The sequence below is a fragment of the Dama dama genome, chromosome 25, assembly GCF_033118175.1.
Source record: "Dama dama isolate Ldn47 chromosome 25, ASM3311817v1, whole genome shotgun sequence".
In the NCBI taxonomy this organism is placed as follows: Eukaryota; Metazoa; Chordata; class Mammalia; order Artiodactyla; family Cervidae; genus Dama; species Dama dama.
In genome coordinates, this window is record NC_083705.1 from 44,495,882 (window position 1) to 44,520,207 (window position 24,326).

At 33.6% G+C, this 24,326-nt stretch overlaps 2 protein-coding genes across 4 annotated transcripts in view; one reads left to right on the forward strand and one right to left on the reverse strand.

The window, feature by feature from the left end:
* Positions 1-24,326, reverse strand: part of NIPBL (NIPBL cohesin loading factor) — a 191,342-nt gene that overhangs the window by 91,034 nt on the left and 75,982 nt on the right. For all 3 annotated transcript variants that reach the window (XM_061129942.1, XM_061129940.1, XM_061129941.1), the window contains exons 3-9: positions 22,442-22,607; positions 20,370-20,497; positions 15,378-15,477; positions 14,740-14,891; positions 10,254-10,414; positions 9,272-9,368; positions 5,366-5,992 (exon numbers count right to left, since the gene is read on the reverse strand). In XM_061129942.1, coding sequence (XP_060985925.1) covers positions 5,366-5,992; positions 9,272-9,368; positions 10,254-10,414; positions 14,740-14,891; positions 15,378-15,477; positions 20,370-20,497; positions 22,442-22,607 — 1,431 coding nt within the window. The remainder of the gene's footprint in view (positions 1-5,365; positions 5,993-9,271; positions 9,369-10,253; positions 10,415-14,739; positions 14,892-15,377; positions 15,478-20,369; positions 20,498-22,441; positions 22,608-24,326) is intronic.
* On the forward strand, positions 23,039-23,391 carry LOC133046868 (large ribosomal subunit protein eL39). Its single transcript, XM_061129944.1, has one exon. The coding sequence runs from the start codon at positions 23,086-23,088 to the stop codon at positions 23,239-23,241; it is 156 nt and encodes a 51-aa protein (XP_060985927.1). The 5' UTR covers positions 23,039-23,085; the 3' UTR covers positions 23,242-23,391.

Below are 24,326 nucleotides of genomic sequence, written 5' to 3' on the forward strand. Positions count from 1 at the left end.
AAGATAATTTAAACTGCTAATTTAATAAAAACTACAAAGAACCCCAAAATGCCAACATACAAAACAGGGTGCTTTAGCCACATGTAAGGAAAGTATGAAAAAGAATAAAACCCAAAAGAAAACAGAAATCATGTCTCTGAAAAAAAAAGTATTATGAGGAGAGTAAGAGAGGAAAAAAAGAACTTAATAGTTATTAAGCTTTGATCCAGGATTCAAATTCTTCAAGGTGTCAACAGCACAAATGTAATTTAAAAGCTAATGCACAGTTCATAAAATATATAACATGATAGCGCCTTGAGCGTTTGCCTGCTTTAATGATACTTGCTAAATTGTCTGGCTATTTTAACAGTTATTTTTAATTTTTTTAGGACCATCTTTATACTCTCTTATAGTATTTATTAATATGATAAAGTATTATTTAAGAAAAAGAGGATCAAACAGTGAAAAGTCAAAAAGACCACTAAAAACAATCCCTTAAATATGACAGAACCAAGTTCTGAAAAAAAAAACAAGTTTTTAATAGCAATGATGCTTTTATACACCAAAATTCCATCATTTTGTTTTCAAAATATGAAGCAGCAGCCCCTTACAGTTTATAATCTAATCAATTATTACTAAAATTTATTTTAGATATTTGCCAGTAATTTTTTTTTTAAGGAACTAATCACTCTGTATTTTCAGTTATTCAGCAGTCAAATCTATCACTATGTTTTCTCCATTTGCAAAATAACTACATGATGATAACAAATTATGTTATCATTAAACAGTTTTCCCTAGTTAAAACTAACTTGGCAAAAAGTTGTATGAAGCTTTTTGTATCAGTATCTAAGGAAAAAAGCACTCAGAATACTAATTTATAGAATTTTGCGTCTGACTGTTCTGCCACACAAAACAACCTTTATGTCTTGCCAAAGGGCACACCAAATAATTACCTCAAAAACAGGATGCTTTATAACCTTATACTTATCCCTTAAACTTTTATAAGCATTTAGAAAAAAAAATCTAAGCATCTAGAAATTTAAATTAGCATAATCCAAGATTTTTATATTTTTCAATAAAATATGCTTTATGAAAGCCATAAAAATGGTAACCTAAACATCTAAGAATTATTGACATAGATCTCAAGCATCTGGAGAGCTCTCTTAAGAGATGTATGGCTCATCCTTTTAGTAATATGAACAATCTGTCTTTTAGGAAAACATTAAAATATCATGAAGGCTAAATTTTAAAAGATTATGAAATACTCAAGCATTTGCACATGAGTGATGTGTTAAGTTCTGGGAAGAACTTATAATTTTTTCTACTATGCGTAAAATATTGCTAAATACAAAGTTTTAATTTTGGAACTACTGAAGGGCGCTTCACCTCCTCTGTAAAACCCGGAACAACCCCATTACTCCTGCAGAGGTTCCTGGATGCGGTAAAAGCACGCAGGCTCAAGTCACTCAGTCTGATTCAGCTCCACCAAGAACGTCTTCCTGTAAAGTTGCTCTGAATCCACACAGGTCACTTCTGTCTATTCACTTTTGTTATCGGTCTTCACTACATGACCTTCACCTAATGATTGAAAGCCATCTCTATGAAGTATAATTTTAATATTTGCAACACCTGTAAGCTTTCTGCTGCTGCTGCTGCTAAGTCACTTCAGTCGTGTCCGACTCTGTGCGACCCCATAGACAGCAGCCCACCAGGCCCCTCCATCCCTGGGAGTCTCCAGGCAAGAACACTGGAGTGGGCTGCCATTTCCTTCTCCAATGCATGCATGCATGGTAAGTCACTTCAGTCGTGTCCGACTCTGTGCGACCCCATAGATGGCAGCCCACCAGGCTCCTCTATCCACAGGTTTCTCTAGGCAAGAATACTGGAGTGGGTTGCCATTTCCTTCTCCTGTAACCTTTCTAAAGAACTGGAATTAGTAAGTTAAGGTGTTAAACTTTAGGTATTCCTGAAGAAAATGCACGTGAAAACATATCTTAATTTTGAGACCAACAACATTTGTCATCTTGATGCTGATATTTTGAAAATAAGATCTGACCCTTACAGAAATGGTGAACTCAATTATGCTTATAAGAAACAAACTATATCACCTGCCTAAATCTGCTACAAGTGATAACTGAAAACACTTAAAGCAAAACAAGCAGAGCAACTGTACACAGAGCAGCTAATTATAAAAAATGAAAACATCTCATCCCTAAACCAAAGTACAGGCTAACTGTCCTATTCCTGTCCCAAATCCCAGTCTCTTATTTCGAATGGCAATAGGTAATAATTTACTTCTAATAAGGGTTACAGTGCAAGAATATTTTAACATCATAAAAAACATTAGTGAAGCTAGGCCATTCCTTAAACTTGCTAACATGGAAAGTGGACCTTCGGAAAAGATGAAACAGGCAAAGATGAACAAAGAAACCCCCTCTTTAACAACAGAAAGCAGGTATTTTCAGCACATGGAGATATTAATGTCTATGACAGCTCATCCCAGAAGCAAAGAAAAATAGCCCTTTAAAATTAATTTATGTAATTAAAGATGTTAAAAGGTTGAGCAAAAGATTGAGAAGAAGGTCCTTTAGGAATATTATAAAATATTAGGTTGCACAGAATTAACCTGTCGGTGTATGTAAAACTGTCCAAAGAAAAGAGAACAGGCCAAAGGAACATGAATATCCAGCAGCCAGAAAAGCATCTTCTGTGTGTGGAACAGCAGTGTATTAGATTATACCACAGCTTATGTAAAATATTTCTAAGAGTATTCTGTCCCTTTTCTTGAATTCCAAAATTATCAAAACAATCTTGTTAGCTGGACTTTCTAATCTTATTCATAAGGTAAAGGTTTCTGACTTCTGGTCAACTGAGGGGAATGCTTCATTCATTCATTTATAACAAACAAATATGATGGGAAACAAGCTCATAACCTAGAGCAAAGCTCTGAGCAAAACCATGTAGACCAGACAAGTAGTCTTCTTTGTTCCTTACTACCAGCAATAAAAGTTATAAGAAAGTACTCAATGCCAAACCTCAGAATACAGTAAATACCAATTTTACAATATAGTCCTAAGATGCAGCAGTAACTAGTGATAAATTCATTCAGTGCTTCTTTGAAGTATTTCATCTCTCAAGGGACTACCACTTCAGAAAACTTTAATTTATGACCTCAACTACAAACTTATAGCAATATACCAAACCTTTAATCTTTTCAAAATCTCAATAACTGCTTATATATAAAACACTATCTCATTACACAATTCAGAAACTGAATGCAAAATGACAAGATTTAAATCAAAGGTGTCAACTAGTACCTAAATTCCAAAGATTGTCAAATAAAGTCATGGGGACATAGCTCTCAGAAGGCTAGTTAGAGATGACATCATTAATATAAGGTCAGCCAAATCAGCATAACCAATTTGAGAAAAATCATCTAAATCAAACTGAAAATCAGACAGTTCATCTCTTCCCTTAAATCCTTACAAAACCAGCTGCCTCTGTAACTTAGCTTACATTGTTTCAAATTTTAAGTCAACTGTGGTCACTCAACTTTTCAAATATCTTTGTTATAGTCACACCATCACAGAGACAGAGAAGATGGATAATCAAAATTTAAATATACATAACAAGTTTTAGGAAGAACAATATGCTGTTTGTTGATTTTCTTTTATTTTCCCAAAGAAAAGTTAGCAGTCTAAAATGCTTGCTAACATGCAACTGGTATTATTTTACTATCCTTATTTCCATTCAGTTTTTAAAACTAAAAACTATGGTTTCAACAAATATGATATAGTAAAAGTTCAAAAAAGTAAGGAAAAAAGCTCACCATTTTCTCTGCTTTCATTCCAACAATTAAGTCATTAAAAAAGAATCATACTCTTTTTAAAAGAACATAATTTTTTAAAACACAAATTAAAATGTCATGCAAAAGTTCTCATGGCAACTAATATTTCTTGGCAAAGAAATTACTACAGTACATTTTTTTTTTTTTTTACAAAACTGTCACAGGATTCAGGAAATGGAATAAGGTAATATTATCAAAAGTAGCTGAATAATATTGATCTCTTCACTTGATATGCATATACTTTTATGAGAGGCTGGAGAAAAAGATACCTTTTGGAACCTATAAAATTGTTTCCTGAACCCCAAACTACTAAGCAAAGAGAAAAAGGGCAAGTGACACTTTATTTCATCTTTAATGTCAATGATCTGCTAATTAAAAAAATAGTTTCCTAGCCAATTAAATGAAGACTTCTAGCAATTTCTTTATCTGCATCTACCTGTGATTTCTGCACTTAGCAAAGATGGTAATATAACAATTAGCAAGTACAGTTTATTCTTCCAATAACATTAAAACCAGCCATCATGATTGGCAGGAAACATAATATGATCTTTGCATGTTTCTCAACATAGGTACAGAATGATCTACAAGTGATCCTGTTACATGATGAGCAAGATCATATGTAAAAATGACTTCAAGTCAACATCAAGAAGTTTTGTTTTGTAATGACCAAAGAGAAACTAGAAGAACTATAACTAAATCTAGAATATTTAACTATAAAATTACATCAAAGTATTCTTTGGTTTGGATGGTCAAATATGTATATGCACCTACTGTAGGGACATAAAATTTATAAATAACTCACTTTAACTACTGATTTATTAGTCTAAAAATTTTCAAGAGATTTTAAAAAAGTTCACCAAACAACTAAGAACTTAACAGAATTAACTTTCATTATAATTTTTTATAAAGTACAAAAAGAAAGTCCACAAACTCACAGAACAGGTGTCTTGTAAATTCATCCTAATACACCAGTCAGACAAAAGGGAACACTTAACTATAATCACCAACAAAAGATCCTTGATTCTTATTGCTACTTAATACAAACTTAAAATTCTTTCTTAATTTTTTTACTTAAAAAAATTCACATTGAGATGACAAAATTAGAAACCAAGGGAAAAATCTAATTGCATAACAAACATACACACAATTTTTCCTTAAAAGCACTGACTGAAAATAATCTATAGTGTTAACCTTGTTTAGGCAGAAAAAAGTTAAAGATGCAAAATTATGTTAACATAATTTGTGGAAGCAATGTTCATTTTAGAAGATAAGCACAGATAAAATCGTTTGATATATAATAGGTGATAGACCTATTTGGTTTTACAGAATTACCAAATCTCAGACAGTTCTTTCAAATAAAAAATGAAATTAAGAATTTAACTTCTGAGGGATGAGCATTAGTAACAAAACCAGAATTGAGGAGAAACATTAAAAATCATAAAATATAATAAGAAAAAGTAATTTTTAAAACATGATAGGACATTATATAATTATATATTCACCAAGGGTATGAAGTGGTATGTAATGAGATTATTTTACCTTTATCTTGAACTTCTTTTGAAAAGCGCTCCCTTTCAATAGCTGATTCTCTCTCTATTCGTTCAATTTCAGCCAATGCATCCAATTCCACTTCATCATATATAGGTCCCTGTTGTGATACCTGTTGCTGATTCAGTACCACAGAAGTCTGGGGCTGTTTTGTAGCAACTGAAGTGTTCTGTTGTAAAACAGGCACTTGATTTGCTGGAAGGAATGCTGTTTGTTCTTGCTGCGACAAACACTGAGCAGCATTTAGTGGGCGGTTTACATCCTGTGGAGTAATGGGTGTTTTTGAAGTCTGTCCTGGGTACTGCACATTAAAAGGAATATCATTTTCTGAAACATTGCTATTTTCCATACCAGAAAGCATATCCTCTTGCTGGTCCATGTCTGAAGACCTTACACGAGTAAGTCTTAACGTAAGTTTAGTAGAGTCCTTGGATGGAGAGCTAATGATATCATACATTGCAGCCTTCTCATTCTGGTCTTTTTCATCTTTGCCTAATTTCATTTTCTTTTGCTTCTTTTGTTTTCTTTCTGGAGAATCTAACAAGATGTCTGGTGGAACATCTCGAGGTGATGAACAAGGTAGAGACTGAGACTGCAGGATTAAAGGTGGTCTTGATCCTAGAAAAACAATTCAACAGGAATGAACAGTTGTGCTAGTTTTATATTTTCAGACATGTGATACATTAAATAAGCAACAATACAGTAAATACAGAAAAAAATGTAAACAATTTCATCCGGCTACTTATTTACAGAATATGAAAGCTTAACGATATCCCCCGTGGTCTTTCAGCTTGCTGCTAGATGACTCAGGTTTGAATTAAAGAATGGGTTTTCATCTTCCAGATCAGTATTATTTTTATTTTTTCACCTAAAAAGTATAAGTACTTAGCTTGAAAACATCAAAAGAGTTCACTATTTCTAAAGATGCAACACAAATATTTTAAGAATGATAATCTCTATACTCTCACTTATTATCTAGAAAAATTGACATGTCTAAAGCAAGAATAAGTCTGTCAAATTACAAAACGGTTATAAATTAATCCTAGAGACTACACTCACAGGAATACTTAATAGTATAAGAAAAAGGAAGTGGAAAAAATTACAGGGATCAGTTTTCATTAATTTAACAAATTGGTGGTAAAGTATTAACTTATACCTTTATGTGGTCATCTCTTTTTCCCTCACTTAATACCATTTACATACTCTCCTCAGCTTGCTAATCCTCCTTTATTAGAAAAATATGCAGGCTGAGCAAATTTCAATGCTCAATAAAACATGTTCAGCCCAGAGTCCATTAAATTAAACACTATATAAGGAAGTGCTAAAAAATAAGCTAAACAAATGGGAAAATTTTTTGTTAACAAGTTTCAATGATGAAAAATTGTACTGACATGCTTTAGAAACAAATGTATAACTGTATTGAATAGTATATACATTACTTGTCAATTAGACTACTTGTAAAAATTTTAAAAGACCGTGAGAAATAATAAAAACCAGTCAAGGTTAAAAGTGCTTTATAGAATGAACTTAAACCTAGGCTTGTCTTAAATTGTTTCAGTGTTTTTACTACAAATGTTAGTTTGAAGTTACATCAATAGACAGACTGATTTCAGATGGAGCTTTTATGGAGACATTAAAAAGAAATAAAACTGACACTCTGGAACCACTTACTTTGTGTCAGAGCTTGTGCAAAGTACTTTGCACATCAATTCATTTAAATGATTTACAACATCTTGATGAGTATTATAACTACTTTGCAGAAACTAACATCAAGTTTATAGAGATTAAGAAATTTTCCCAATATTAAATAGCTAGCAAACCAAAAATTTAAACCCAGATTTGTCTAATGTCTGAATTGTAACACATCATATTGTCTTTTCACTTAAAATTTATCTATCAAATTATATATATTTTAGAACAAACTTTAAATTCCAACAATCTAAAAATCAAACCAGACTTACTGAAGATGCATTCAACATTCAAAACTAGTTGGAAAACAACCGCATGAGCGGAAATAGAGGCTTCTGAGGAGGAAAGTTAGTGAGCTTAATTTTTCTAGTTTTCTTCTCTTTCTATCTAAAGTTAATCTACCTATCTAACCATCCATTCATTCACCTATCCATCCTGAAGAGTTACAGGGAAAACGGTCTCGTTATCCAGAAACCAGCTATTCCACTGCTACTCTCCTCCCTGGCAGTCTTAAGTATTTCTCACTTTGAAAATACCTTTAAGATTTGTACCTAACTCTGACACCTAAACTACAAACAGAGTTGGAAGTTGTTCTCTTTTTCACAAACTGGGTTATTTCAATCCCTGAAAACTCATAGAATTAAAGAATTAGAATGGCTCAAAATTCTAATTATTGAATTAGAATGGCTCATAAAAGTTCAGCTTTCACCTCATGAAGAATCTCCCAAATCAAAGACCTGGAACATAAACTATGAAAAGAAAAAATCTTTACAGTGAGGCAGCCCAGTCCATGTTTTAGACGGCCACAATTAGAAATTCTCATGAATAGTTAAAATTTATTATCAGCTATACTGCAATTAATTGAAAGTGAATTCTCTAAAGTGGATATGATATTCTCCTCCAATAAAATCGGATGTTTTAAGTGTTTGTTTTTAAGTTTGGACGTTAGTTTTGTTTTTTTAAAACTAAGACTTATTTATTTTTGACCATGCTGGTTCTTGTTGCACAGGCTTTTCTGTAGTTGTGACAAATAAGGGATACTCTTCGGTGGTGGTATACAGGCTTCTCATTGTGGTGGCGTCTCTTGTTGCAGAGCATGGCCTCTAGGACGCAGAGGCCTCAGTCACACTTTGCGGACTCCAGAGAGTGTGGGCTCAGTAGGTGTGGTGCTTGGGCTGAGTTGCCCCACTGAATGTGGATCTTTCAGATGCGGGATCAAACACTGCCAATGCAGTGTCTCCTGCATTGGCAGGTGGATTCTTCAAGACTGAGCCACTGAGGAAGCCCAGTTTTAAGTATTTTTAAAAATAGCTCAAACCTGGATTTAAATTCAAATTTTGTGACTTTACTATGCACAAAAGACCATGGAATTTGAAGATATATAAAACAAAATTCATGTTCATAAATAAGTTATTAGAAAAAATATAAACATCTTAGAGACACTAGGGGAGAGTCCATAGAACTTGAAGAATTAATACGATTTTAATAAGCAGAAATGAAAGTAGATATATAAGATCAAGTGAAGTAATTCACATACAACAGGCCAGATTTTGATAAATAACTATCTAAGAAGTGAGAGAAGATTAAGACAATTCAGGATTGAAATATCATTAAGACCAACAAAAATGGCAAAAAAGAACATCAAGAAAAATTTTGAACATGAATTTGAAATATCAGCTAGATGGGAAGAGGTTTTGTCTGGAATGAAAAATTACAATTTGGGAGACAGAACTGGAACCAAAGACATTGATTTTGGTGTCCTGTTCACAAAAATAACCAATGCTACTACCAAAACTGAGTAAAACAGTCAAGGAAAAAAGTAAAATAGAAGATAAAAATATAATGATAGAAATCTTGAGAAATGAGAGAACAAAGAGCTAACGAAAGAAAAGATGACAATGGAAAAACAAGGAAAGCAGGTGGATTTACTACAAAATAAGTTTTGGAGGCCAAGGAGGATAAAGATCAATAATTTCAAATATTTAAGAACTATTAAAAGGATTATGGTTTGCAAAGACCATTGGATAATCAGTAAGAATGATACTGTATATATCTGAAAATGGTTATCAGTAAGTACAGGTTCCTTTTTTCCCTACAATAAATGAAAAATCATAAAGAATAATTTTTTGGTACTTGAGTTAAGAAGTTTGAATTCTTTACTCAACTTGAAATATGAAAAATTTAAGGAAATTTTAGTTACAATGATACCTTTTGGAGTCCCATCACTTCCAGCAGGGGAACATACTGGCTGTGGAGACCTCAAGGGAAAAGATGCAGCATTCCTCGTTGTTGAAGGATCTCCATCCTAGGAATAGAGTATAACAGTTATACCTTGAATGATGGAAGAGGCTTTAGAGAAATCTTAAAGAGAACCAATAAAAGACGTAAATTACTGACAGGTAAAGTGTTGGTATTCAAAAGCATAATTCTTCTGCACTTTCCTGTTTTCTTCGTGGTATATCTTAGAAGAATTGAAACTGTATCCAAAACAATCAACAGCCTAAGCATGGCAATGAATAAGAAAACTGGTATTACTGGTATGCTCCATTTTTGTTTACAATTTTCTACAAAAGGAGCTCTGAATATCCTACTAGGTCATAAATGTAAATGTCTTGAGGGCACGGTCCAATGTCATCTTTGTTCAACTTAAATAAATGTAATTATGTGATAATACCACCAAACAAATAACAAGACAAATTTCTAGTATGAGGATTATTTCAATAACATTAAAGTAACATTAAATTTCAGGGGAAAATGTTTTTTACAAGTCTTAGAGGGAAAAAGAGCTAAGTACTAAGATACAAAGGCTCATAAGAGGACATTTTTGTGTGAGCAAATACTTTAAGATGAAGTATGATTTCATTAAGGACCTAAACCTCTAGATCACAAGTTGGCAAACTTTTTCTGTAAAGAGAGATAATGCACAAGTTTTCTGGGTCATACACATAAAGTTACTTGTTGCTGTTGTTCTCTTAAATGAAAATCATTCTTAGTTTGTAGACAAGACTACTGGCCAGTTTAGCAACCCTTCTCTAGATTAAGCTCTATGAGTACAACTAAATTCTCAGACGTAGTATAATCCTCAAAAAAAAGACAGATATCCTTTATATTATAGAACTGAAATACTAGGTTATGAGACAAATATTATAACTATTTCATTACCTTAATGATAACTAATATGATTACATACGTCACTACTTAGCCTGTGCATCATGTGTAGGTAGTCGTCACTTGAGCCATGTCTAGGATTATCAGCATGATGATTAGCAGAATTGCCAGACAACGAACCAGAAACTTTATTATCATGTAGGTTTCTCAAACCACCTGCAACAATGGGACTTGATACCGATGCTGAAATTAATAAGAATTTTAAAAAAGATTTATAAAAATAAACTGGTAAAATTCTTAGAGGATAGTATAACAATAATTGTTCACAAGTAATATTTTAGTCTTCATAAATTACAAAGACTAATATAATAAGCTGGCTGACTATACACAACTTGATCAAATCTTAACACTGTGCCACAAGGCATTCAGATTGACTTCTGAAAAGAAATGATATTAGATATGGTTGAAGCTCTCCAAATATCTGCATATGCCTCTCCTTTATTTTCTTCCCCTTATTCACTAAAAGCACTACACTGAACTTGGAGTTCACTCTCCCTATGAATATCTTTATAGCTTTGCTATAAACGAATATATTCCTAAATAACGTGTTACTGCTTAGCACATTATATAAATGGTATAAGTACATATTCGTCTATAACTTTTTAATTTCAATATTGTGTTGAAATGTATCCATTTTTATATATGTAGTTTTAATTTTAAATAAATAATGACATATAGTCTGCTGCATAATGTACACATTTTATCCAGACTTATGTTAGTAGTTTAGATTGCTTGAATATTTTTGTCATCATAAACAATGTTTTTATGTATTACGTATTCTTATAATGACTTATAAATGTGTCTGGGAGTAAAATTGCTGAATATTCCCGTTTTTAACCCTTACTAAATATTAACAAATAGTTTCCAAATTATTTATGTCCACTCTACTAGTAATACACAAGAGTTCTTGCTGCTCTATATTCTTGCCAAAGATTTTCACCAATCTGAAGATGAGAAATGTCTTTGATGGTTACTTTAATTTGTGTTTCTTTCCTTAAATAGTAGTGAAGCCAAGCATCTTTTCATGTGTATTACACATTCAGATTCCCTACTTAACACAACATCATAAAAATTACTCTCTTAAATTTTCTTTCAAAAGTTTCATAGTTTTGTTTTTTCATTCTTAGGTCTTTAGTTCTAGTAAAATTAGAATGTCCTTTCCATGAATGCTTGGTAGAACTTGAAATGGAACTGTCTGAGCATGTGTTATACCCTCCCCCAGTTATAAAAGAGACAGATTTTGAAGAACTGAGGGAGATACATGCATTTTAAACAGAAATAGATATTGTCAAACTGCTCTCTAAAACGGTTCTACCAATTTATATCCCTATGAAGACTGTATAAAGTTTGAATTTCCCTGAATACTAAAACATGTTCAGTAATTGATAGTTATAATAAAATTTTAATTTTGATTCACATCTCTTTAATTATGAACCAAATTGACCATATTAAACCTTTCTGCATCCAATTTGTTTTTCTTTTTAGTAAATTATTTACTTCTTTAGTCAATTTACCTGTCTTTACTTGTTCTCTCCTCTTACACAGAAATTGTGATTAATCTGTTTTTTCCCCCATTTCTAGAATACAGTCCTACCTAGAAAGGCCTTCTAGACCCTTAGTGAGTAAGTGAAAGTTGCTCAGTTGTGTGTGACTCTTTGCGACCCCATGGACTATACAGTCCGTGGAATTTTCCAGGCCAGAATACTGGAATGGGTAGCTGTTCCCTTCTTCAGGGGATCGTCCCAACCCAGTGATCGAACCCAGGTCTCCTGCATTGCAGGTGGATTCTTTACCAGCTGAGCCACCAGGGAAGCCCAACAATACTAAAGTGGGTAACCTATCCCTTCTCCAGCAGATATTCCCAACCCAGAAATAGAACTGGGGTCTCCTGCATTGCAGGCAGATTCTTTACCAGCTGAACTACCAGGGAAGCCCATTTTTTGACCTAACAGTACCCGAAATTCACCCCCATGTTTTCTTCTTTCATAGTGCCATGAGTCAAAATACAAACAAGCGTGTAAACTGTTTATCTACCTAGAACATTTTTGCTCTACATGATCTAAGAATTAACTAAAATTTCAAAATGCCTAGCCAACCTATCCAACATGATTTATTAAACACTCCACTATTACATACTCATGCAAGATACCATCTTAGAATGACAGAATTGGAAAGAGAATCACTATTGGATGGTAAACCCTTTAGGATAAAAATTAATAGGAAATAGGAGAGTTATGTGATCTCAAAGTACAATCTGACAGATTACTTACTAATTGCAAAGGAAAAATTATGTTCATTATAAAAGAAGTGTTTACCACCTAAATGTTACTAATAATGAAGCCACTTGTGATTATAAGTCTTCTGATGTGATGCGATATGAAGTGCACATTACTTAATTTAGTATCTTTGCCAAAAATATAAAACTAGAAATTAATAGAGCTTTTAAAGATAATTTCCAGTTGGTAGGAAACATAAGGAGTATATGAGCAAATCAAACAACACAACAGGAAACAGTGAAGTCTAGAATATGTGATACTCCACAACAAAAGTAGCACAGAAATTTCTTAAAAAACCAGAAATTACTGTCATGGAGAGAGTCTATGGGACCAAATAGATTTTTAAAAGAGTAAAAAGAGATGTAAAGACCAAGTGCAATGTGTGAGAAACTAGATTAGATCATATATGGGGGGAAAAGGTTATAAGAGGTTATATGTATCTGGGGCATATGGTGAAGAAAATATAGACTGGATATCAAATGACACTACCGAAATGTTCTCAGTATTTTTAGGGGCAAATTATTACACTTAGTGTTTATAAAGGAGAACTTTGCCTTCTTAGCAAATGTATTTAAGGACAGAGAGGCAGGATGCCTACTGGTAAAATGGTCCATTGTGCTATTCTCTAGTTTTCCACATGAAAACTTTTCAAGTTTATAAGAACTTTAAATGTTATCTTTCACAAATTCTAAATTCCCACAGACATCTGCCTTATTTCTGGAATCTTTTTTGTTCCATTTACCTATCTGTTTCCTACCACATTAAATTTTTTTCTTTATGATAATTCTGATATCTATTTGAGGCTAATCCCTGAATATTAAGTTTCTCAAGTATCTGAACATTTCCAAGAAATGACGCATTACTGAATAGGCCCTCAAACTATGTATATATTTTTTGATTTTGTGATTTCAACTTATTCTTTTGAAAAAACTGGGTTTATCTCCTTATAAAGTGACAACAGTATTTACAGTAAAAACTCTTTTTTTTTTCCCCTACACATATATATGTGGATATTCCTGTAGGAAGCAAACATGTTCTGTCAACATCTCTCCTCTTTTTAATTACATTTAAAATGATCCTCATAACTTTGGCATGTGTGTGTGTGTTAGCTGCTCAGTCGTGTCCGACTCTTTGCGACCCCATGGACTATATAGTCTGTCAGGCTCCTCTGTCCATGGGATTCTCCAGGCAAGAATACTGGAGTGGGTTGCCATATCCTTCTCCAGGTAACTTTGGCATCCCAGAGAAAAATAGTAATATTTCACAAATATCAAGAGCCAGTATACAAAATAATTAAAAAAAAAAAAATTAAAAAAAAAAAAAAAAAAGAGCCAGTATACATGCATACTTTTGTTTGCACTCACACTAAATCCTGTAATTTTGGAGGTGTCTATTTCAAAGGTGTGATTGATTGCCTCCAAGTTTTTCCCTGTGTTCCTATATGAAATAAGCTCAACCCAGTATTTCATTATCTAGTTTGGAAAACCAGAATCTGGATGTTTCAATAGATGACCCCAAGTTAAAACTTTATAAGATACTGATTCCATGCATAATAAAAAACTAAGAATACAAATAGGAACTAAAGACTGATTGTGAATGTTAAAAATTTGTTGTTAATTATGAGGGACAAAAACACAGGTATATGTGTTATTATATTTTGTATTTTTCAAAATTTCTCTAAAAAAGTAAAAACAAATGTATACTAATACATTATTTGGTAGCCACGGGATACAAGGTAGTATGATCTTAAAAAGACATATTGTCAACAGCTAACTTCAAATAAGAACTAGTAATCTAATCCCAGAAAATTTTGCATCCAAGATTATTAATTTTCCTGTATTACTACTTAGTACTGTACATACTTGATATTAAATTTTTCACACTATATATACTTTACTAATTAGAACATAATTCATCTTTGACTTAGTGCTACTATAAGAAGCCTAATTAAATAAAGTTCCTAATTTTATAACTAGATATACTAGTTAAAATACAAGGTAATCCAAAGACTGAAATTACACTTATCTTTTTACATCCCAAATGATGAATGTCCAAGGAACAAATGTAATATGTTTTTAACTACATAAGCCATAGTTAAAAAGAAATGTTTACTGATGAGTAAGTATTCAGTTTAGTATTGTGTTTGAAAACTTATGAAAAGAAAAAAGTAAAGAAAAAAATGAATTTGCTGGAACTATAGGCATTCCTGTAAATAAGCACCAGCTTTCTTACCTTGCTGCATCTGTGGATGTGTTGTATAGCTTGAAGGATGGGAATATGGCATGTATCCTGCAGGGCTTTGTGGGGCATATGGACTAGGCACTGGGCTATTTTGTTGTGGCATAAATCTGTTCCCAGAGCTTGTCTGTGGTGGCACAAACCGGCTAAAATCCGAAATCCAAATAAACAATATCAGGAAGTGAAATAAGTGATATTCATTGTTATTTCAATAAAATAAAATCTATGTACACAGAAAATTCTGAAAAAGAATGTACAAAAATCATTCACAATTCATAACCTAAAAGTTATACAAAGCAGTTTTCAAATAGAATAATTCATTTATTTTACATGCTCCCTAAATTCTACTCCAAGAATTTTCTTATTTATCTCAAACATGCTCTATTTTAACATTCTTTTGTTTGCATGAAATTAAGTTACTATTTATTTCAAATAGTATATTAGAGCATTTCCACATTTAACATTTTATGGCAAATATTCATGTGCTATGTAAGGATAAGCATCTAAACTTTTTAGCTTTAGGTAAATTAGCTTTAGGAATTTCACCATTACCTAAATACACGTACATACTGTATATTTCCAAACACATTCACTAAAGAAGATAGCTCTTCATAAAATGATATATACATTACCTGGAGGGGCTATGTGAGATAGTGGTTTGTTGATAATTGGAAGATGCAGGACTACTGTGCATGGAATTCTGAGAAAGTTTATACTGAGACATCATCATTCCTACATAATACACAAAAACAGTAAATATGTTATTTTCTTCTAATGGTAAAGCATTCTTTAAGTGATTCAAATCAATCATTCTCTCACAAACACTCAGAAGTTCTTTCTGTTCTTTTCTTTTTGACCAACATGTTCATTTTGAAGGGCAAAATACAGAAACTATAAATTTTAAGCACAACCAATTTTACCAAAACATCCTTTCAGCATGTTAACTAATCCAGGGACAGAGATAGAGAGCTATATTTTAAAATATTACTTGCTTACTTACTGTCCTACATTCAGCTTTAGAATTGAAAAGAACTTTCAGAAGCCACTTCATCTAATCTAGGGATTCCCCAACCTCCAGGATGTGAACCAGTACCTCCTGTCAGATCAGTGGCAGCATTAAAGTGCACAATAAATGTAACGTGCTTGAATCATCCTAAAACCATCTCCCATCCCTTGTCCATGGAGTAACTGTCTTCCAGGAAATAGGTCCCTGCTGTCAAAATGGTTGGGGACCTCTGACCTAATCCCTTAATAAATACTACACACTTCTGTCTACAATAGGCTTTTGGATGGTATTTCCTATTATGTGCAATATTTTATTGCATCCATCTCCCCTCCTTAGGAACTTAATGTTAACAACTATGTATTTTGTTGTGATTCGGACCTAACTTTTAAGAAGTACTTTACTTAAAGGTCCAAGGTTTAAGGTATTGAAATTACCATCTCAGAGTCTTTTAATGAACAACAGAATGTTCTTACTCTTTCTTTCACAATAATTCTTGCCATAAAATAGGGATTAAATGAATATTTGTTTAATGAATGAAAGTGTGAGAACAGCTTTCAGATTCTCACATTTCCTTTCACACTGTTCTTTCAACTGTTGCATTCTGTTATATAGGAGATGCAGAAAAATTCAGCTATTTAGACACTCTAAAATCAAAGATAAAAATCTATAATTAACACTGACCTTTCTTATGATACATATAGCTACTCTTTTTGGGAACTTCAAGCATCACATTATTTCCCAAAAGTTCATGTTCTGCTGCTGATATGAAAAGTGCCTTTTACCAGAAACATTCAAACAGAAGTTACATGTTTATTTGCCAGGAGCTACAAAAAGGATTCTAGCTCTATGACAACAGCTGAATGACATGAGGGCACAAAATCATCTCAAAGTCTAACACTAATAGTATGTTTTCTTTTATAGGTAGTCTAAATTTCAGTTTATGAATTTTCTCTTCCAACCTAAATTCAGTACTAAGTCATATATCCCATGGCTTAATAATTTATTTACTATAACTACTGTTTCTGATTTTGACTTTTTTTGAGAGAAGGGGACAAAACTCCATAAGACGAGAGTTAAAAAGTATTTTCCCCTGAATTAACTATCATTACTATGACAAGCTGGAATTACTAGTTTACAGGCAATGGCTTTATATATGAAAAGGTCAAATGAAATCCTAATAGTTCTTTCTGATTCTCTCAAAGACTCAAAGAACTGTGCTGTTAAGTTGCTAAGTCATGTCTGCCTCTTTGTCACCCCATGGACTGCAGCATGCCAGTCTTCCCTGTCCTTCACTATCTCCTGGAGTTTACTCAAACTCATGTCCATTGAGTTGGTGAACCTTTTTTTTGAGCAGTAGATCTCAACAGTGGGCTTAAAGCATTCAATAAACCATGTTATAAACAAATATGTTTATCATCCTGATTTCTTGTTCCATTTACAGAGCACAGGCAGAGTTGATTTAGCATAACTCTTAACCGCCCTAGAATTTTCAGAATGGTCAACGAGCACTGGTTTCAACCTAAATTCACCACCTGTATTAGCTCCTTTGAAGTTTTGAAGCCAGGCATTGACTTTTTCTCTCTAGCTATGAAAGTGCTAGACGGCATCTTCTTCCAATAGAAAACTGTTTTGCCTATACTGAAAATCTTTTCTTTAGCATAGCCACCTTCATTAAATATTTTAGTTAGATCTGGATAACTTGCTGCAGTTTCTACATCAGTACTTGCAGCTTCACCTTGCACTGTAAAGTTAATGGAGATAGCTTCTTTCTTGAAACCTCATAAACCAATCTCTGCTAGCTTCAAACTTTTCTTCTGCAGCTTCCTCAACTCTCTTAGCCTTGAGAGAACAAAGAGAGTTAGGGCCTTGCTCTGGATTAGTCTTTGGCTTAAGGGAGTATTCTGACTGGTTTGATCTTCCACCCAGACCACTAAAACTTTCTCCATATCAGCAATGAAAGTTATTTCACTTTCTTAACATTCAAGTGTTTACTGGGGTAGCACTTCCCATTTCCTTCAAGAATTTTTCCTTTGTTTTTGATAACTTGGCTGTAAGGGACAAGAGGCCTAGCTTTTGGCCTATCTTGGCTTTTGACATGTCTTCCTCAGTAAGCTTAAGCATTTCTGGCTTTTGATCATAGTAAAAGATATGTGGCCCTTCTTTTCACTTGAACACTTAAGAGGCCACTGTGGAGTTATTAATGGACTCATTTCAATACGTTCTGTCTCAGAAAACAGCAAGGCCCAAGGAAAGCCGAACTACCAGTTCTGCCAGAACATACATTTATCCATTAGTTCACTGACTTACATGGGTGTGGTTCCTGGTGCCCTCAAATATAATAGTAACTTCAAACATCACCATAACAAACATAGTGATAATGTTTTAAATACTGTAACAATTAGCAGAATGTGACAGAGACACAAAATAAGCAAATGCTGTTTGAAAAATGGTACTGACAGACTTGCTCAATGCACAGCTGCCATAAACATTCAATTTGTTAAACAGGCACCATCTGAGAAGTGCAGTAAAGCAAAGTGCAATAAAACAAGATATGCCTATAGTCTTTCTTCCAATCAATAATCTCTCCATATTTTCTTTCATTCCAACATTCTTCTAGAGTATGCTTAATTCTAGCTTGCCTTTTACCACTTCTATCTGTGACCTACTATTGCCACCCAAGACTGATGAAGATACAGTATCGTCCTGCATACCTGACTTCGATTTCCTAAAAGGAAATTTCCCTAGATTCACTTTGGGAAATGGATAGCAACTATGCAATTGCTTTAAAAACACAATTCACATATAAGGATACACCATCAGCATAGTAATACTATTTAAAAATAAAACTAAGAAATGGAATGATGAGCTTCATGGAGGTACTGTCAGTAAATGTGGCAATATTCTTGAATAAAATAATCAATTAAATAAACTGGATCTTTCTGGGTTGTCTAACTATTCCCTTCTGACTGTTTCAATCTTGAGAGGGAAGCAAGCACTTGAGCTTACTAGATTCAGTAAGCTTCAGACCAGAACAAGACTCCTAACTTAAGGATTCTCCTTGACTACAGAAAAATCATATGCACTAGATGTAGTATTTTTATGGTTTTTCTAATGCTTATTATAAATAGAGTTTTCCCTAATAGTAATACTTTAGTTATAAACCTTTTTCTATTTCTAAAGAACAGAAGTATTAAACCAATTACTATATAACCTTGAATGTAATCACCATCAGTACTAATACTTGGTATATTTACTTATACACATACTACATTTTGAGAAGCTCTGCAGATATTTTTATTATTTGATTAATGAAAAGAGTTCTTTCCTATCTATTCTAGGTTTCTAAAATAAAAAGCTCTTTTGTTGAATAAATTAATACATTTTGAAATATCTAGCAAACTGCATATTAAGTTTTGCCTAATTGCCAAGGAAATAAACTGCAGGAATGTTAATATCTATTTAGTTTCCTTTTTGTTCTTGGTTTGATTCAAGGTCAATTTTTCGGCGCTCAGCTTTCTTCACAGTCCAACTCTCACATCTGTACATGACTACTGGAAAAACCATAGCCTTGACTAGATGGACCTTTGTTGGCAAAGTAACGTCTCTGCTTTTAAATATGCTATCTAGGTTGGTAATAAGTTTCCTTCCAAGGAGTAAGCGTCTTTTAATTTATGGCTGCAATCACCATCTGCAGTGATTTTGGAGCCCCCAAAAAAATAAAAGTCTGACACTGTTTCCACTGTTTCCCCATCTATATCCCATGAAGTGATGGGACTGGATGCCATGGTCTTAGTTTTCTGAATGTTGAGCTTTAAGCCAACTTTTTCACTCTCCTCCTTCACTTTCATCAAGAGGCTTTTTAGTTCCTCTTCACTTTCTGCCATAAGGGTGGTGTCGTCTGCATATCTGAGGTTATTGATATTTCTCCCAGCAATCTTGATTCCAGCTTGCGCTTCCTCCAGCCCGCGTCTCTCATGATGTACTCTGCATATAAATTAAATAAGCAGGGTGACAATATACAGCCTTAACGTACTCCTCTTCCTATTTCGAAACAGTCTGATATTCCATGTCCAGTGGAAGCTGAGCGCTGAAGAATTGATGCTTTTGAACTGTAGTGTTGGGAGAAGACTCTTGAGAGTCCCTTGGACTGCAAGGAAATTCAACCAGTCCATCCTAAAGAAGATCAGTCCTGGGTGTTCATTGGAAGGACTGATGTTGAAGCTGAAACTCCAATACTTTGGCCACCTCATGTGAAGAGTTGACTCACTGGAAAAGACCCTAATGCTGGGAAGGATTGGGGGCAGGAGGAGAAGGGGATGACAGAGGATGAGATGGCTAGATGGCATCACTGACTCGATGGACATGGGTTTGGGTGGACTCTGGGAGTTGGTGGTAAACAGGGAGGCCTGGTGTGCTGTGATTCCTGGGGTCGCAAAGAGTCAGACATGACTGAGCGAATGAACTGAACTGAACTGAACTGATTCAAGGTATCACAAAGTATTCACAGATGACAGGCTAGTTTTTAAAGGAGACAGCTGAATTTACATGTGAAGCAAGTTCTGATACAAGACACATTAAAAATATATATACTATGAAATTCAATTATTAAAAACCTCACCACTTTGTACATATCTGTTCTGCATACTTTTCTCCCTGAAAACGTTAGGACTCCTCGCCAGGACGGCCTGCAACAAGACTGGTATGTCGCCTTCTGGATCATCACTGCCAAGGTTATCTTTCAACTCTCTGGCATTGAAAAAATAAATATAAAATATTTAAAAAGTGATGGTCACTAAGAATTATTTATTTTCTATTACTTAGATTGTAGACTTCTCTCCTTTCTCCACTTTATTTTAAACAACAGCAACAAAAAGAACCCAAAACATTATTTTATGGATTGTTAAGTTTATGTAAGAATGTTTATATTAGCATAAAAGTATAAAATAAGTGTCTATTCTATTCAAAATAATGGGAGGGTAGAGGTAAATTATGCACAGAAGTTGCTATCTGGGCTTGGAATATCTTTTCTTCCTTATATCTGAATATAAGTGAGTTTGTCTTTTTGAGAATGTCCTCTGAATGAAATAATGTTGTCATGTTGATTAAGACAAGACCCAAGGTCATGTAATTTCCCCCTCTTTATTCTCATCTCAAATAAAGCCACTGGGGAGGAAAACACCCAAGTAAGTGGTTAAGAATAGCTGCAGTTAGTAAGCAGCAAGTTAAGTTCACAACTATAAGGCAAATGCTAAGAAATAAAATTTAGGCAGTATTTTAAATTTTACATTCAACACGTCACTGTTGCACTCATTAAATCGAATAAGAAAGATTCATAAAGATGGTGTCCAATGATAAAATTAAATACATTTCTGGGGCCAATCAAAGCAGCTCACCATATAACTAATCATAATTGTGTATGTGCTATTCCTCTTATCTCTTTAAATATGTGGTGAAAATCTTTCGACTAAGGATGTTCAGGTAGGGCCTTCCCTCATGGTCCAATAGTTAAGAATCCGCCATCCAATATAGAGGACGCAGGTTTGATCCCTGGTAGAGAAACTATACCCCACATGCCATAGGGCAATCAAACCCTTGAGCCACAATTACTGAGGCCGCACACTGCAACTTGAGAAGCCCCCACACACCACAACTAGAGAAAGCCCCGTGCTGCAATGAAGAGACCACAAGCCACAATACAGTGCCAACAGAGCCAAAAAGAAGAGAATGCACAGGTACGAAAAGCAATAAAATACTTAGACACTGTTGAATTTCTGTAGAGATATACTTCCTTCTGATTTTAACCAATCATTTCTCAGTTTCCCATCAGAAAATTCACATTTATTATTTCTCCTAAATCCATCAGCTTAAAAAATGGCCCAAAAGTTACAGGTAATGGCAGAGATCTGTCCATTATAATGTGTTTTATACTCATTCCCTTAAATAATGAATCTTTAAGTTAAAAAAATTAAAAGAATGGAAGGGCACAAGAGTACCACTGTGCAGTGGGTTATGAACTTTTTATACATTTTTGTGTTGAGTAGTGTGTTTTACACAGTTATGCTGCGTAAACATATATACTGTTTTGGTAGTAAAAAGTAAATTTTAAAAAGTATACTTGTGCCAAAATTCAGTAAATAAGCTACATATTTAAGTTCATATTATTTTAAAGTCTACTGTGGAAAATACACATCTATGTTCACACTGTACAATAAATCCTGGAGAAAAATTAGTTCCAAATTCTGTAGCAATCTTCCTTCTTAAAAATTGAAATTAATCTCTGAGTTCTTGCTGTACTTTACATGAAAAGCATACAAGCCTATTCCAAACAGAACCATCATTAAAGTCCCTACTGCCTGGGAATTCTAACTACTCCAGCAATTTCAGGAAAAGGAGCTAAATTAATGAAAAACTTGACCTCTGCAGAGATCCATCTTGATGAATCCCAAGATTATTACAAGAATCAAAAAGATATTCATGGTATTACATGCATCAGAACTACTGTCTCAAAGTAACTATGGTCTATTTAAATCTCATTAATATCTCATCACAATAAGGCTATATTTTTAAGAGGATATTCCAATAATTTAAAATAAATTATGTATTAAACTTTTTTAGAAAAAAAGTTAAACCAGGAATACTGATTCTCTTACTAAGACCAAAACATGTCATCTTACTTTAGAATATACTTACATGTGATCTGTTGATACCTGGTTGAGGCTGTGGACAAGCTGTGAAACCAAATTATCATCCCTACAGGCCAAAAGGCAGTTCACTTCTTCTGCTATTCGTGCATTAAAGAGAAGGCTCTTTGTAGTTGTAGCAGGTAAAGGGGATGGAAGAGGCAGCTGGTTCAGGACTATTTGGAATAAAATCAGATTATGAGAAATTAATTGAGTGACAGTACAAAACCTCTTTCATGCTTAAATATATGGGATTAAAAATAAGTTATAAAATATCAGTGTGACAAATTATTAAAGGGCATTCTGTCTCTCCCCAAACAAACTCCGAACTACTCAAAACATCCCTTTGACCATAACAGATTAGACTACTAAGACTAAAACTCTGTGCTAACTTTTCATGTTTTAATATCTTTATTAATTTAATAAATAGGTAGCCAAAAAAGTAGGATTAAAAAAATAAGTAATTTCTAAAAATTGAGTGTATTAATGAATCTAATTTACTTCTATTGTAAAGATTTATCACAATCAAATAAATAAACCAAGTAACAATATCTGACTCTTCACCAGATAGACAACTAATGTGTGTTTTTAAAAGCTTGGGCAGCTCTTTTCTCTTCTCCGCCATCCTATGTGCGGTTGAGTTCTGTCCGCACCATGTCTTCTCACAAGACTTTCAGGATCAAGCGATTCCTGGCCAAGAAGCAAAAGCAGAATCGTCCCATTCCTCAATGGATTCGAATGAAAACTGGCAATAAAATTAGGTACAACTCCAAGAGAAGACATTGGAGAAGAACCAAGCTGGGTCTATAAGAAGCCTCACATAAAAAGTGGCACACATGTTAAGATCACTTATTTAAGCAGCCGTATCACAGTGAGAACATCACTACTGTAATGCTTGGCTCCTGATGTTTCTTATTTCCTCACTATCAGTCTGAGACCAGTAATAAATATGATACGTTACGTTGGAAAAAAAAAAAAATAAATAAAAGCTTGGGCAAATACAAAAATAGCTCACTTTGGTAGGAGAACAACATCCATAGAATAGGATTCTAAAGAAAAAAATATCTAAGGAATTTTGCTTTAAGTTGTAAATTCCTAAATAATCTCTTCATTCTATTCTGACAGCAAAAAAAAGGGCATCAATGTTCACAGTTGTTTAAATTCAGTTATTAATGTCTCTTCACATGAAAGGAATTTGTTCATTTGTTTAAAATAAAAGTTAAAAAGTTAACAACAGTGTCTTTGTTTTGGTTTAATTTTTAATCACCTATATAGTATTAACTATCATGCCACTCAGTCACTATGGGTAATAATAGGTTTTTGTTCATAAAAACATTAGAAACAAATCATTACTTAATAAGCAGAATTTATTGGGCAGAAAAATTTTTTAAATAAGGTACAGCTGAGATAATGCACAGAACCCACCCCCACCCCAACAACAACAAAAAAGTCCTGGTTGTTTATTTGACTCTGCACTACTACAACATATCATATGAATTTATGCCTTACTTGAACAAAGTGATAACCAAAATTAAAGACTATTTCAAAAGCTTTCTTACCTATTTTAACCCCACCAACTACTTTCTTGTTACGTCAGATTTTATAAACTAGCCCTGCTTCAAAGCTGTATGCTGTTATCTATTTTACACCCACTTAAACTAGCTAGAAATTAACAACAGAGAAAAACAATATTTGGGGGAACATAGATGAAAACATTTCTTGAAGTTATTTTCCTATAACTGCTTTTATGAAACCTTATATCTTTCAAAATGCTTGTTTTACAAAGAAAGGATGTCATCTATTCACCATCAACCCTTCCTTCTCATATGTCTTTTCCCCTTTATTTATTCAGGTAGGATAAGGACTAACATTGTGAGTAGTTTTTTTACACAGGG

Bases quoted from the DNA above. Each gene is read 5' to 3' on its own strand.
- LOC133046868 (XM_061129944.1), top strand. From the start codon at position 23,086: ATGTCTTCTCACAAGACTTTCAGGATCAAGCGATTCCTGGCCAAGAAG.